At 39.8% G+C, this 13,650-nt stretch overlaps 1 protein-coding gene across 2 annotated transcripts in view; it reads left to right on the plus strand.

Moving 5' to 3' along the window:
- The window catches only part of FSTL4 (follistatin like 4), a 207,026-nt gene that overhangs the window by 173,544 nt on the left and 19,832 nt on the right, over window positions 1-13,650 (plus strand). For both annotated transcript variants that reach the window (XM_058848655.1, XM_058848654.1), the window contains 3 exons: window positions 5,496-5,616; window positions 12,143-12,304; window positions 13,326-13,460. In XM_058848655.1, coding sequence (XP_058704638.1) covers window positions 5,496-5,616; window positions 12,143-12,304; window positions 13,326-13,460 — 418 coding nt within the window. The remainder of the gene's footprint in view (window positions 1-5,495; window positions 5,617-12,142; window positions 12,305-13,325; window positions 13,461-13,650) is intronic.

Below are 13,650 nucleotides of genomic sequence, written 5' to 3' on the forward strand. Positions count from 1 at the left end.
CTGATTTTGTCAGCAGGGACTGAAACCACATGGAGAAGGTCTCCAGCCTCCTTGGGCTTGGGAAAGGGCTGAAATTGAAGGGGTTAAAAATGAAGTGAATTATTATTATTATTATTATTATTATTATTATTATTATTATTATTATTATTATTATTAGTGGTAGGACTAATAATAGTATTTGGAAAGCAAATCTCCTAAGAGAAGAACCACCAGGGAAGTTCATTCCCTCTGCCATTATTTCTGCTCTGAACACTTTTAAACTATCATGGTGAGAGGGTATCAACTGTCTTTAGGGCTCTCCCCTGCCTAATATTTATTAGGAACATTCAAGATCTGCCTTGGATGGTTTAAAATCACTGTGTGGGTTTAAATGGCATGAGCAAGGGAGTGTGTAAGCCATACTGCCATACTGTGGGGTGACTGCCAGTGTGCCCTCCCTGAGAGCTGGGGATGTGGGGCATCTCTGGCTTCATGTCACTGGGATTGACTTTTCTGTTTCTTCTTTCTTCTTGTTTATGGTTCAAAGTCAAGTTTGAGGTTTTTTCTCAAGCAACGGGAAGTTAACCTAAAAAATAACAAGTGTTTATGCTCATTCCTTTTCAAACCTCCTGAAAGCCAAGAAACTCAGATGAAAAATTCAAAGGTTTTATATGTTGGAACAACCCCAAGACAGGTTGGAAAGCTTCATGAAAATGCATCTGAAAGAGGCAAAGGGTGGGTGGCAGTGCCCTGCACCCTGTGGCATCAGAGCCAGCTCAGCATCCAGGGTTAATGTGGCTCCTCTTTGCCAGCTCCTTCCTGGGTGTCAGAGCAGGAGATTTGTGCTGTTACAATCACAGGTTGGAATTCACTTGAGACAGAATGTGAACAAGATTTACAAGTAATATGCAATGTTTTACACATCTCTGAGTGCAGCGTCTCTGAATGGCAGCAGAGTGCATGACCAGGGAATGTATTAGAATGGGAATGGGATAAATAAATATGAAAAATCTTGTGTTTGGAGAGACCAATGCCTTGGGTAATCAGTAGTGATGGAAAGGAAAGGAAATACTATACCAAAAAAAGAAGATATATATCCATTTTCTAGGGTCTGCTTTATTATTTTTTTTTAAAGCAACTTTTTTTGTTGTTTTAATATTTTATAGATTACCAAGCTGTTATCAATGTAAAATGCAGGGTAGCACATTTTTTTAATCTTGAAAAGTTAAAACATATTCTAAGGTCATTTAATCAATCCTTTGGTTGAAGGGTAAATGCAAGTCATGAAAGAAGCTCATGAAGGACAGAGAACTTTTTATTTGAAAAAGGGAGAAAAAAGGTGGTGCTACAGAGGTGATACTGCTAGAGAAGTCAGTTTATCAGCTGCCAGTAGTTGACCTTATCAATTATGAGAAATTATAAGTATAGCTTTCTAAATTTTTTTTTAATAATTGCTTTATAATGAAATTTATAATGTAGAGGTGATGAACACCCTGCCCTTACCTGGCTGCTTTGAAGCAGAGCTTATTATTCTGTGGGGTTAGATGGGTACTCCCTCTGGTTTCATCACTTCTCTTTCTTCCTCTTCACAAGAGAATGGTGAGATACCCCATCCCTGAGCACCCACATCCATTCCAGAGACACCCCATCCTAGGAAGTGTTCAAGGATGGGGCTTGGAGCAGCCAGGTCTGGTGAAAGGTGGCCTTACCTGTGGCAGGGACCATGTCAGCTTACAGGTCCTTTCCAACCAAAACCTTTCCAGGATTCCATAATTCACCTTCCATGGTAAATGAAGAAAACAATGTCTCAGAACTTATTTTTTTTGGTCTTTCTACTGACTACCTGTTCATGATGATGATACATTTAAATGTCTTTTCAATTCACTGTGGGACATTACTGGGGTCGAGTAGGGCAATAACAGCTCCCTGGGGTGTGCAGCATTTGCTGAGCCTCCCAGACAGCCCTGAAATACTGAGTTTTAAAGCTGGGATAGATTTTGGGAGGGAAGAATTATATTGCATCAGTTTTATAGATGTTTTTGTTCTGCTCTGAATGCTTTCAGGCTTGTGGTGACTTGGAGAACTGGCTTAACAAGCAAAAGCCTTCTGAACTAAGTCAAAATATTTGAAAATATTTCATCTGCTTTTTCCCATTGTAAATTATTCCCATTCCCTCTGCCCACCCCATCCACATCCCAGCAAAGCTGAGCAGGAGCTCAGCAGCTGTCAGTGCTCTCTCACACCCTGTTAGCACAGGACAGTGGCCTGTGAGCAGCTGAGCAGCTCCTTGTGCTCCCAGGCAGTGCAGGATGGAGGGGGTAGAGACACATCCCAAATACATCTCACAGCTTCCAACTCCAGCACGGCACTCCTGACTGCAAGATGTGAAATTAGAGGCTATTAAGGAATCAAAGACTCATCATTTCTTAATGCTCCAGGGCTTGGGTTTTTGCAGCACTTCTAAATACACCCTTATGAAATACACAAAGAAAGTGCTAGTGCATAAGAATGCATCCACAGATATAAAATGTAACAGTGAAATCCTAATGTGCTAACTATATCTGCAGGGAACCACTAGGAGAAACCGTGAGCTGCAATAAACACGCAGAAAGTCATTAATTTGTTGGAGAATTCAGTCTACTTTTTGTAGCACCAAAAGGTTCAGTATTAAACATTTAATGCTACAATCACTTTTTCCTTCCCACACCTAAACACTTCTATTTCTTAATAATGTTGTAGTTATATATGAACTTACTGTGTGTGCAGGTTCTAATACAGTGTTGATAATTCCCTTCTGTGCCTGACATGGTGATATGGTGGTAACCTGAAATATCTCTGATAATTTTCTTTAAGCACCAGAAGTCAGAAAATAGATTTTAAGTCACAAACTGTGCTTTTACCAATATAAGCCCCTCTTTTCAAGAAAAAACAGATTTGGAAAGGAAGTTAATGATACTATAGTGTTGCACCTGTTTGTGCAAGGGGTTTTGCTTATATTAATTATTAATTAATTAATTGATTTTACCTATATTAATTAAATGTTATATTTGTATGCATTGAAAAAAAAACAGATTATCCTTGAAAAGACAATTACAGAGCACACACCAAGCATTCAGAATATTTTTATGTGATATTTTAAAGGAAGTAACATAAATAGAAAAGATTATATTGTCCTGGTTTTTCCACAACTGCATATGAATCATTCCATCAAAGTAGCCATCCTGCTTTTATTGATCTAAACTCAAATTCAGTTTATTTTAACTTACAAAAACTGTTATTAAGTTCCCCCCAGTGCAAGCATTTTTTGCATCTCATGCAAATACCATTTGAACAGGGTTGCTGTCTTTTCTATTAGCAGTTACTCATGCATCTTTGCTTTCTGTCAGGAAAGGTCTAACTGACCAAAAACAGGCAAATACTTGGAATGAGGATTTTTGAAAAGATATTTGTATTAATGTATTGGATAACTTAACCAGCTTTTCACATAGTTCAGGTGCCTGACACCAAGATGACAATAATATCTGAGATGCTTTTGATTATAGATAATGGATTTCACATCATCTGTGGATTGATTCTTTATAATTGTTTATACATTTGCCCATTGGAGCAGCACAGCCAATAGAACCAGGTTATGATGGTGGATATGTCTGCACGCTCTCAGTGGAAGGTCCATGCTTTGGGAAGGGTTGCATCTTGCCAGTAAACTCCTTATTTCTCAGTGCTTGCTTTCAATCTGCCTTAAAACATGTCTAAAAACCAGGCAAGCTATTAAAATTCTCTCCCTTCTGCAAGAACTGACCTGCCACTGAGAGGTGAGGCATGAAGATGCTTCTTAGTGCCAGAAAGAAGATTTTGGAAAATATTCACGAGCTGACAGAAGTAGTGCCAGATCAATCCATAGTGCAAGAGGCAGAGGCTGCTTTGTACTTCTCTTGAAGGCTGCCAGCTGGCATTGCATGTCTGCTGCAGAATCACAGCTTCCTTCAAAAAATGTTCAAAGTGTGGTGTCTGGAAAGGAAGATTCCAACTGAAAAGCACATGCACCCTGAAGAGGCAGGAAATGTGAGATATAAAGAGCCCCAAAAGGTTTTGGTTTAGAAATCAGTCCATCCACTGATCAAACAATTCCTGCTTGTAATCTCTGAGTGCTGGGCAGGGGCTGGCAGCAGCAGGTGGATGTGGATGGTTCCTTATAGCACTGGAGCTGCCATGGATGCAGCAGGGAAGGAGCAGCAACAGAACTTCTGTGTGTGGATTCCCATCTTCCTCCAGCACAAAGCAATCAGGACCAAAGTTCTTGACTCCAAGCCAGAAGATCAAAGTGATGTTCCTGTTTAATCTGACCCCCCTGGTGGGTTCTGTCTTGGCAGAGGAGGCAATGAGCTGCCATCTCCTCACCACACACACTGCTGCGTGTCTCAGATGCCAGGGTGGCAGCAGGCAGGACCTCCCAGAACGGAGGACCCTGGGCTGCAGGCTGGATTCCAGCTGCACACTGGAGCTTTAAAAACAAGTTCTTGTGTTTTCATAAGCAGAACCACTCTCCAGCATGCACCTTGTTGTACTGGGTTTGTGCCACCCTGCCTCAAAGTTGAATTTTCCCATAATATTGCAGTGAAATTACTCCAAGAGTTAAATTTAGCATACTTCACACATGGAGATGAACACAGTAAAATCATTCTTCCAGCTCATGAACTGTTATTAAATGTATTCACCTCAGTTTGCATAGAAACACACTCTGAAGCTGTAGAAAGTCTAAAGGTTAGTGGAGGAACAAGAGAAGCTGCTTCATGTAGCCATCAGTGCTGTGGTTCTCTTAGCTATAATTTGGTAAATAAATAATGAATTGAAATGAATTCCTAAGCAGGGTGTTTGTACAACATATTCAAGTGCCAAATATATGTCTACTAAGTCAATCCTTCCCATCTGTAATCAAAAATTGAAACAATGCAAGAGCAGAGCTAGGAAGATGAAGGGGATGAAGAAAGATACTTGTTAAGCAGTTACAGATCTAAGCAGGTATGTTTGAGAAAAGGCTTTTTGTCTTCTTCCTTCCCAGGATATTGTGTGAGATAAGTGACAAAGAGCTTCAGTTCTTTTTCATCAAGTCTCAAGGCTGCAGGGCATTTTCTAGGAGCCAGCACAGATAAAGGAAACCTTAACCCACCCAAATATTAGCATTTCATGCATCTGAGGTTTACAGGTAGATATTAAATTCCCCTATAAATTAAACAGCTGGAAATGGCCATCTTTTTTATGTGCAAAGAGCACCTTGTTAGCAACAAGAACCAAAGTTCATATTCTCAGATGGGTCACTTTACATTACTCTTAAATCACTGCTCATTTTCTCCCTGCATGTTGATTTATGAACTTTATAGCCTACTGTTCAAAATTCAAGCTGTGTCCCCAGGCTGCATTGCTGTCAAAACCTCTGAAAAGGTAGTCTCCATTCATACAGTGTTTAAAATATTGTTACTAAATAATAAGGCACCTTTCCTGTCTTTTGTTCCATTCAGGATTTTGGAGAAGATGATTCCCTCTACATCACCAAGGTAACAACTATTCACATGGGCAATTACACCTGTCATGCCTACGGCTATGAAGAGCTGTATCAGACCCATATCCTTCAGGTGAATGGTTAGTAAATAGCATATATGACATTCCATGAAAATGTTCTCTAAGAAAAGTTGTGTGTTAACCTCATTCACACAGAGATGTGTAAAGCCACAGCCCAAATTATCTGTGCACAAGAGCAAACACAGCTTAGGGTTCCCTCACTGGTGCTGTCACACAAGCAGTCAACAATAAAAGTATCAAGGGGGGATGTATATAATTACCTGGGCTTCAGGACATATCTTCACTGTAAAACAAGCTCTGTCAGTCACATTTCCATAGAGTTAAGAGCAGTGTTTCGAAGCATCTCTTAAAGTAATTACTACTTTTGTCAACAGAATTGCCTCAATAATTTCTTCTTCCAGAAAATCATTTCTGTTGCATGAAATAGCTCAGGATATTTAAATAAATACAGCAGTGTTTCCAAAACCAGCTAACTCCCAGCTATATATCCAGGTTATTACCTGGTTGTACTGAGCTTGGTTTGCTGAGGGCTATTTACCCTGGCTCACTGGATTGCAAAATGAAGGCAAACCATTTTACAGGTGAGAGAATCCCACTGTCCATATTCCATCATTCTCATTCACCTCCATCCCCTGGATGACATCTGTGCCTGGTGGAACAAATATTCAGGTGCTCACTTGACCTCAAACTCACTCCATCAGATTTAGTTTAAAATTACATTAGATTAAGCCAGCATTTCATCAAGGGACCAGCCCAGGGAGTATCCACCTCCAGAGCAGCAACCAGCAATTTCCAACTTTAGACCCATTTTAACATGTGCTGAAGATGCCCAGCAGTGTCTCCAGAACAGGGGACAGGGTCATCCATTACTCACTATGGGTACATTCTGGTATGAAATGGGATGTACCCTGGTATGAAAGTATTTATTTTTAAGGAAAAATCAGTAACTTTATTACAGGGTAGAGAGGAAAGCTGAATGGAGTGTGGGGAGGGAGTAATCTGTTCCATACTCACACTTGCCACATAGATTTAACTTGTTTTTGAAAGATCACATTTTAAATGGAAGTTTCATAGCATAGCTGTGGGGGGGTTTTCTTACCAAAAGAAAAATGCTATTAGACAAAAAACACTATCTGTGTGGGATTTTTAATGTGCTATATGGTCACTAAATACAGAAAAAAGTGCCTTGCATTCTGCTATCAACTTAGGCTTGCTAGAAAACATTGCAGGATTTAGAAATCTTTGTCTCACAGCATCTGATATTCCCATGTGAGCCATTAGGCTTTGCAAAGCTGGGGTTTTGCAATTTTTGATGTGGCTGCCCACATAACTAAATTCCTTCCTTTTCTGCCTGTGTCACAGTTTCCTCCAGCAGCTGATGCAGGGGTGACAGCCCTGATGGCAGGACAACGTTGTTTGCCTTCAGATCCATTGGAGGGTTCCCAAGGCAGAGCCCTTCACAGGGAAACCTCGGTTTTTAGTGACTTAAGGGACAAATTGAGGAATTTTTCTTGACAGGAGTAGAGGGAAGAAACTGAGCCAAACTGAATTGAGTGAAGATGCTGAGAATCGAAGTGTAGTTGATGGGCTCTGTTCAGCACTGGGACTTGTCTCTGTCTCTCTGTATCAAACTAAAAACTCCATCTTCGGCATGGGAGGGTTTATGTTGCTTTCCTGTGTTGGACTAAAACAGTAAGAGAATGTGACAGAGCCAAATCAACCAGAACTCGGGTGTATCTGCTTGCCTCTCTCCTCCAGGGAGGCACTGATTTACTTTCAACATGAAAAACATGGGGGCTTTTTATTTCATTAAAATTATCAGAATTTTTCGTTTCACACCTCCCAAGTGTCTGTTGGGAGAGAATAGAGAAAGAGGAACCAACTGGAAGTAAAAGGGTTTATCCCCAACCCTTCCCAAGCCCACTGTGTCTGTACAGTCAGGTTCTAATTTTTAGACTGTTTTTCAGTTAACTCAGTGTTTTCAAAGCTGCAGTAAACTCTTCCAGAATCCTTGAGTCCTTTTCCATACCACCTGGGCCCTGTCTCACTGTTCCCACTGTCCAGCTCACAAAACAATCTGATCCTGGATACATGTTCTCGCTTCCTCTGCTTTTATCCAACATAATAGATTCCCTTTAATTCATTTTTTTTCTTTGTCTCTTTTTGGAACATAACACTAGATTCTTGCATTGATTAGGCAATATAGAAAATAAGGAAATACTAGCTTAAATAGAAAGCTTGCAGCCCAGTTTTGACATCAATTGTTCCTGTGTTTTGGAGCTCTACTACAGCTCAACTGCTGAATGCTATTCAGTGTTTCCCTTTGTATCAGCTGGTTCTGGATATCCCACACAACATGGGTAGATCCAGATGTTTATTTTGACAAGCAGAGATGAGAATCCTCTTAGACAGAAAATGTGAAGATCACCAGGTGAATGCCCCAATCTGCTGGCTCACATCTGGGTAAGAAGCATGAAGCACATGTGAAATGCAGCCTGTTTGATGTGAGATGTTTGGTTGAGCTCATCAGTTTTAGGATTCACAGTTACTAATAAAATTTAAGCCAGTGTATTTATACAGCTTGCCCTTAAGATCTTCAGAGGAAAAGAAATTGCTGAAAGCAATGTTTAAACTGCTTAAGAATAAAAAGTTCTGGAATCTTTGATAGGTATCTTGGAGAAGCCAAGAACAGTAGGAAAATTATATGTTCTCTCCCACATATGGATATTGCTTGGGAAGTTTGTACAGTATATACTAGCTGTGGAGAGGAAGCAATTCAACACTTTCAAGAGGGAAAAAAAATGAGGTCCTGAGGATAAAGAATCTGATAAAATAGTAATCAACTATGAAAATTGATAGTTGGAAAATCAAGAGACTGCTGAGTGTAGGGCATAATTTTCCTTGCTCTCAGGAAAACATCAGCATTAATCAGTATATTGTATTCCTTGAAAAGAGTTTTTAAAAAGCCATTTGATCCTCAGCCCAATTATAAGGGTCCAATAGGACAAATTTTCCAGTAAACAAGATGTTACGAACACAGATGTTTCATTAATGTGGCTTTTCAGGAGAAAACATAGAACGCTGCAAACTCCTTTCAAATCATAAATGGAAAGAGTAAAACATGTTGAGTAAATGATTAATGTTTTAATTACTGCTATACCCTGGAGTATGGAGCTCCTACAGCAGCAATGGATGTCTTTGGGCCTTGGTGCCACCATCTGTGCACATCGTGTGCTTTATCACCTGAGCTGTTTTCTAGTAATGAATTGGTCTGCTCACGAGTGAGGTGATATTCAGCATGCAGTAGTAGGAAATCTACCCAATCTCCTGCCTGTTTCAATGCCTCTTTTTTCCTGCTTTGCTTAAGATAATGGCATTTTTATATTGCCCTTGGCTGCAGACACAGTAATGGTTAGCAATGATATGTATTCACCAAGGGAAAAAGCAAAAGGTAATCCATATATCCCAAAGTCTGGAACTGAAATCTTTGCAAGTTTAATGTGCTTACCTGGAATGTATTAATTTGTGGCAAGGACAATAAAAATATATTCTACAGTTTGCTGTTATCACAAGGCATTTGCATGCAATAATTTACTTGTGCAGTGGATTATGTAAGACAAGGGAGAAGAAATAAAAAGTTTAAAAATAGAAGGAGAAGGAAAATGATGAGAGCAGGTATAGAGATGAAGCACATATTTTTGTAGGTGAAAAAAACCAGTTTCCTTATTAATCACTCTTGAAAAGACACCTTGCTATAATTTCAAGTTGATTTTCATGCAGACCATTGAATCAGTGTCTAGGACCTGTGGGGTACATTTGGCAGTATAAATCTATTGTGTTTTCAGCCCTGCAAGTAAAATAGGTGGATTATTCATGTGCAGACTATCATGGTGTGAGGCAAAACGTGCTAAATGGAAGTACAGTCTCTTTGGTGAAGGGGTGCCATTCTGGGGAGCTGATGGCTGTGGCCATCCTGAAAAGCACTGACACAGTGCCCAGGTGAGCAGGAAAGCCTAAAGAAAACAATAATAAGGGAATAAGAACCCACAATGGTTTTAAGAGCATTAAATAGGTGATGACTGGGATGGGCTCTGTCTCTGAGAGCTGGCAGGTGAGAAGACACTTGACTTGGAGTAAAATCTCTCTGGTGCCTTTGACCATGTGAGATCTCAGCCAAGTCAATTGATTTCACCAGGATTTGAAAATTAGACCTTCTTGAATATTGTAAATCTTTTTCCTCTGCATTTGTAGGAGGCACACTGTCTTTCAGCTATGAGTCTAAATAAATCATGCAGGCTTTCAATGGACCTCCCTCACTAAATCATTTCATTAAAAAAATGTTACTAGAGCAAGCAGATCACAGGTAATACAAGCATTGAGTGTGGGACCTTCATAAAATTCTGTCAAAGTATACAAAAATTACCTTTATCCTATCATCCCTGGAAACACTGACTCAGAGAAATTTAAGTTAATTTTCTAAGGTACTAATGAAATTAGGAGCTCCTGACTCTCAGTCTTATTCTGCTGAATTGCTGGGGCACTGACTCCTGAATAAAACAGGGGTGGCTCCACCAGCCAGCAGCATCTCTGGCAGCAGGTCCCTTCCTTGGCTTGCCTTCTCTTGACCTGGCACCTCCTGGAGTCAGGAGGAGCTACAAACCTGATAGTAATGGGGAGGAGGGAAGATAAAATGCTAGTAAATGCTTTTACTTAGAAATTGAAAACACAATAAAACAAGTCTTATCTTTTTGGTAACCCCCTAATTAAAAAGTTCTTGAATGATATTTCCTTCACTGCCCTGCACCTTAAATCATCTTTTCTTCTCAAGAAAAGGAAATAGAAGACAGGAAACTAAACCCACAGAGGTGCAGAGGTGGAGTTCAAAGCCATTCCTTTGCTAGTGTCCCTTTTTTTCTTTTCCTCTGCAGTTGGCTGTAGGCATTTTCTCTCAGATTACACTTCAACAATCTCTCACTTTTAAAGCTGTAAAACCCAAGTAGACTTGAGGGCTTTCTGTCGTGGCTAATTTCCTTCCAAGCTGACAGCTCAGCCTTGGTTAACTCTTGGCAGTAGGTGCAGAAGACAAAAGTGAAATATATCTCTCTCTGGTAAGGCACATAAAAAAATACATAAAGAAAGGTGGGAATTATATGTTAGTGAATGTATTTATTTAAACTATCCCCACATGGATATGTAGACACATAGCTGCAAACACAGATTTCATTTTATTCTAAAGCAATTGTTAAGACAATTTTATTTTGATAATCATGGTGCCTAATGATGCACTATATAAAACTGAGCAGTGAGTTAGATACCTTAAGCCACTGATTTCCAGAAGTTTATTGTTAACTCATTCAGGCTTTTTTTTTTAAAAAAAATAGTCAAACAGAACCCACAAATTTTCCTGTCTTTCACCAGTGCCAGTAGCAGCTATTCATTTTCCTTGGGGAAGAAGTTGGGCCTCCCACATATCACATCCACACTGGACTCTGGCCATGGTTTTACAAAACTGTACAGCTTTCAGAAGCTACATCATGAATCCCAAAATCTCCTAATCTGATAGAAAAGTTGAGTGCTTCATTGAGAAACACAAATACCATCAGCCACAGTATGACACATCCTCACATTTCTTTTTATTTTTCCCTCAAGGTGAAAGAGTCTCACTGGTATCTTTCACTGATGATGCAATATTGCAATTTTTTTTTTTTAATGTGTGAGTAAATTGTTAAGAAATAGTTAATGAGTTGTATTAAACCTTGTTGGTTTGAGCAGTGAAGGAAGGATGATTGAAAATCGATTAACATCTCTGAAATTGTAATATAATTACTAGTTCTGCCAATGGAGTATATTAAATAGTTCAGGAGTGCCTTCATGAAACAAGGTAAGTCATGTTTTGAAAACCTCTCAGTGAAAAGAAGTAATTGATTAGCACTTTATTTATTCAGAATAAGAGATAGTGAATACACAGGCTACTTCTTATGGATATTCAATTAAATACTGAATATTAAGTTATTTCTTGTAGGCAAAATTCCAAATTTCCTCCTAGATTCAGTGAAGATCTGAAATTTATACTTTGATTATTAAATATGTGAGTACCCACATTAGGTTTTAATCCAGCTATTAAGTTCAGTTAGTCATTCAGTGAAAGCAAGAACAGTGTGAATACAGAACTGGATCACAAGATTGCTCCCTGGCATTGGTATATGAGTTTACTCTTTTCTGTTATAGAATCATAGGATCATAGACTGGTTTGGGATGGAAAGGACCTTAGACACCATCTCATTCCAACCAGGGACACATTCCACCAGATCAGGTTACTTCAAGCCCCATCCAGCCTTGAACATTTTCAGGGATGGGGCATCCTCAGCTTCTCTCACATGCCAGTGCTTGGAAGAGCATTATTTTCTATTTTCTGCCCCCAAAGGCAAGCTGTAGAGAAATCATTCTTGTAGCTTGCACTGACAGCCACAGCAAGCTTGTCTCTGAGCTGGTGTTCTGGGCTCAGAGCCCCTGGTGGGGCTGGAGCAGCAGCGGCTCTGGAGCCCCAGTGCCGCGTTTCAAGTCCCCAATTCCTTGTTTCCCACAGTGCCTCCAGTGATCCGCGTCTACCCCGAAACACAGGCGCAGGAGCCAGGAGTGTCAGCAAGCCTGAAATGTCACGCTGAAGGCATCCCTAATCCCCGAATTACCTGGCTAAAGAACGGCATTGATATCGTGCCAAAACTATCCAAACAACTATCGCTCCTCGGTAAGAACGGAGTTTTGATTAATTAAAGTATTGTAGACAGGGATTAAGGAGGATTATTTTGCACTTTAAATCAGAAGTTCTTGTAGTTTGCTAAGCCACAGTTGTTGAAAATCGTGTTATAGAACCCCTGTTCTTTCTTTTTATCTCTTTCTCCTGTGAATTTCCTGGGAAATTCACTATTGATTGATATAAGTGGTAATTACATTCTGTTCAAAGACAGCCTGCCTGTTTCTTCACTGCCTTGCTTCTTGTGTACAGCACAGCAGAGAAGAAATGCATTAAATTATTTGAAAATAATTTCATTAAATTATTTGTTTACATCTAAGGCCACACTGGATGCAAGTCAGCTGAGAATCAGTCTCTCACTCGGCTCTGCTGAAGGAATTGGGCTTTTAATTCCTCTGTGTCCCTGTTTGAATGAGGGTACAACAGGCATAGCAAAAGGCAAACATTTATTTGCAATTTTCTGTTTAAAAATGCTAACCCCGTCCTCAACACATGCCCCAGTTTGGCTTTGGTGGATTGTAGCCTTCAGCCTGTGTTGTTAGCACTGATATCACTGCATGATGCATACGATGCCTCAACACATTCCAAAGGTTTTAGGCTATGATCCCACTGCAGAAAGCAAAATGGTAGGAAGAGCTGTAGAGAGACCCCTTTAAACCAAAATTTTTGGTGATCTGATGAAAGACAGTTTGCAAAATTGAAATTAATTTTTCTTCACTAAAGCCAAATCATTTTTCTAACAAAAAGAAGAAATAAATGAAATGTAATTTATAGTTTGCCTTGGGATTGTTCTTTGTTCTTTTCTGGTGTGAAGTGTGTATGTCCTGATGGAAAGGAGCAAGACATCAGCTCCCATGAGAATCCCCAAAAACCTCTAGTTAAATAGGGGGAAACACAGTGGGGTGGAGCCACCCTGTTGAGCCATCACCAGGCAACTGTGGCGATAGAAGACAATTAAGGCAGGGAAAGCAATTAGCAGCATGAGGAGCACTGTTTATGAGTGTCTCTCTTACAGCAAATGGAAGTGAACTTCATATCAGTAGTGTTCGGTATGAAGACACTGGTGCCTACACCTGCATTGCTAAAAATGAGGTGGGAGTGGACGAGGACATATCTTCCCTCTTCATCGAAGATTCAGCCAGAAAAACTCGTAAGCTCGATTTTCCATGTATTTATTTCTTTAAATAGTGTTTGAATGTGATGGTATACATGTCATTTAATAGTTCAGGCTATTGCAGGCAGTAAGTTGGATCTTACTTAAAATAATGACAATTCTGAATGCACTTTGACCAGACGGTCGGACACTTTTTGGGGTAGGAATCATGCAGAGAAGGTAAAAT

Source organism: Poecile atricapillus, chromosome 13 (assembly GCF_030490865.1).
Source record: "Poecile atricapillus isolate bPoeAtr1 chromosome 13, bPoeAtr1.hap1, whole genome shotgun sequence".
NCBI lineage: Eukaryota > Metazoa > Chordata > Aves > Passeriformes > Paridae > Poecile > Poecile atricapillus.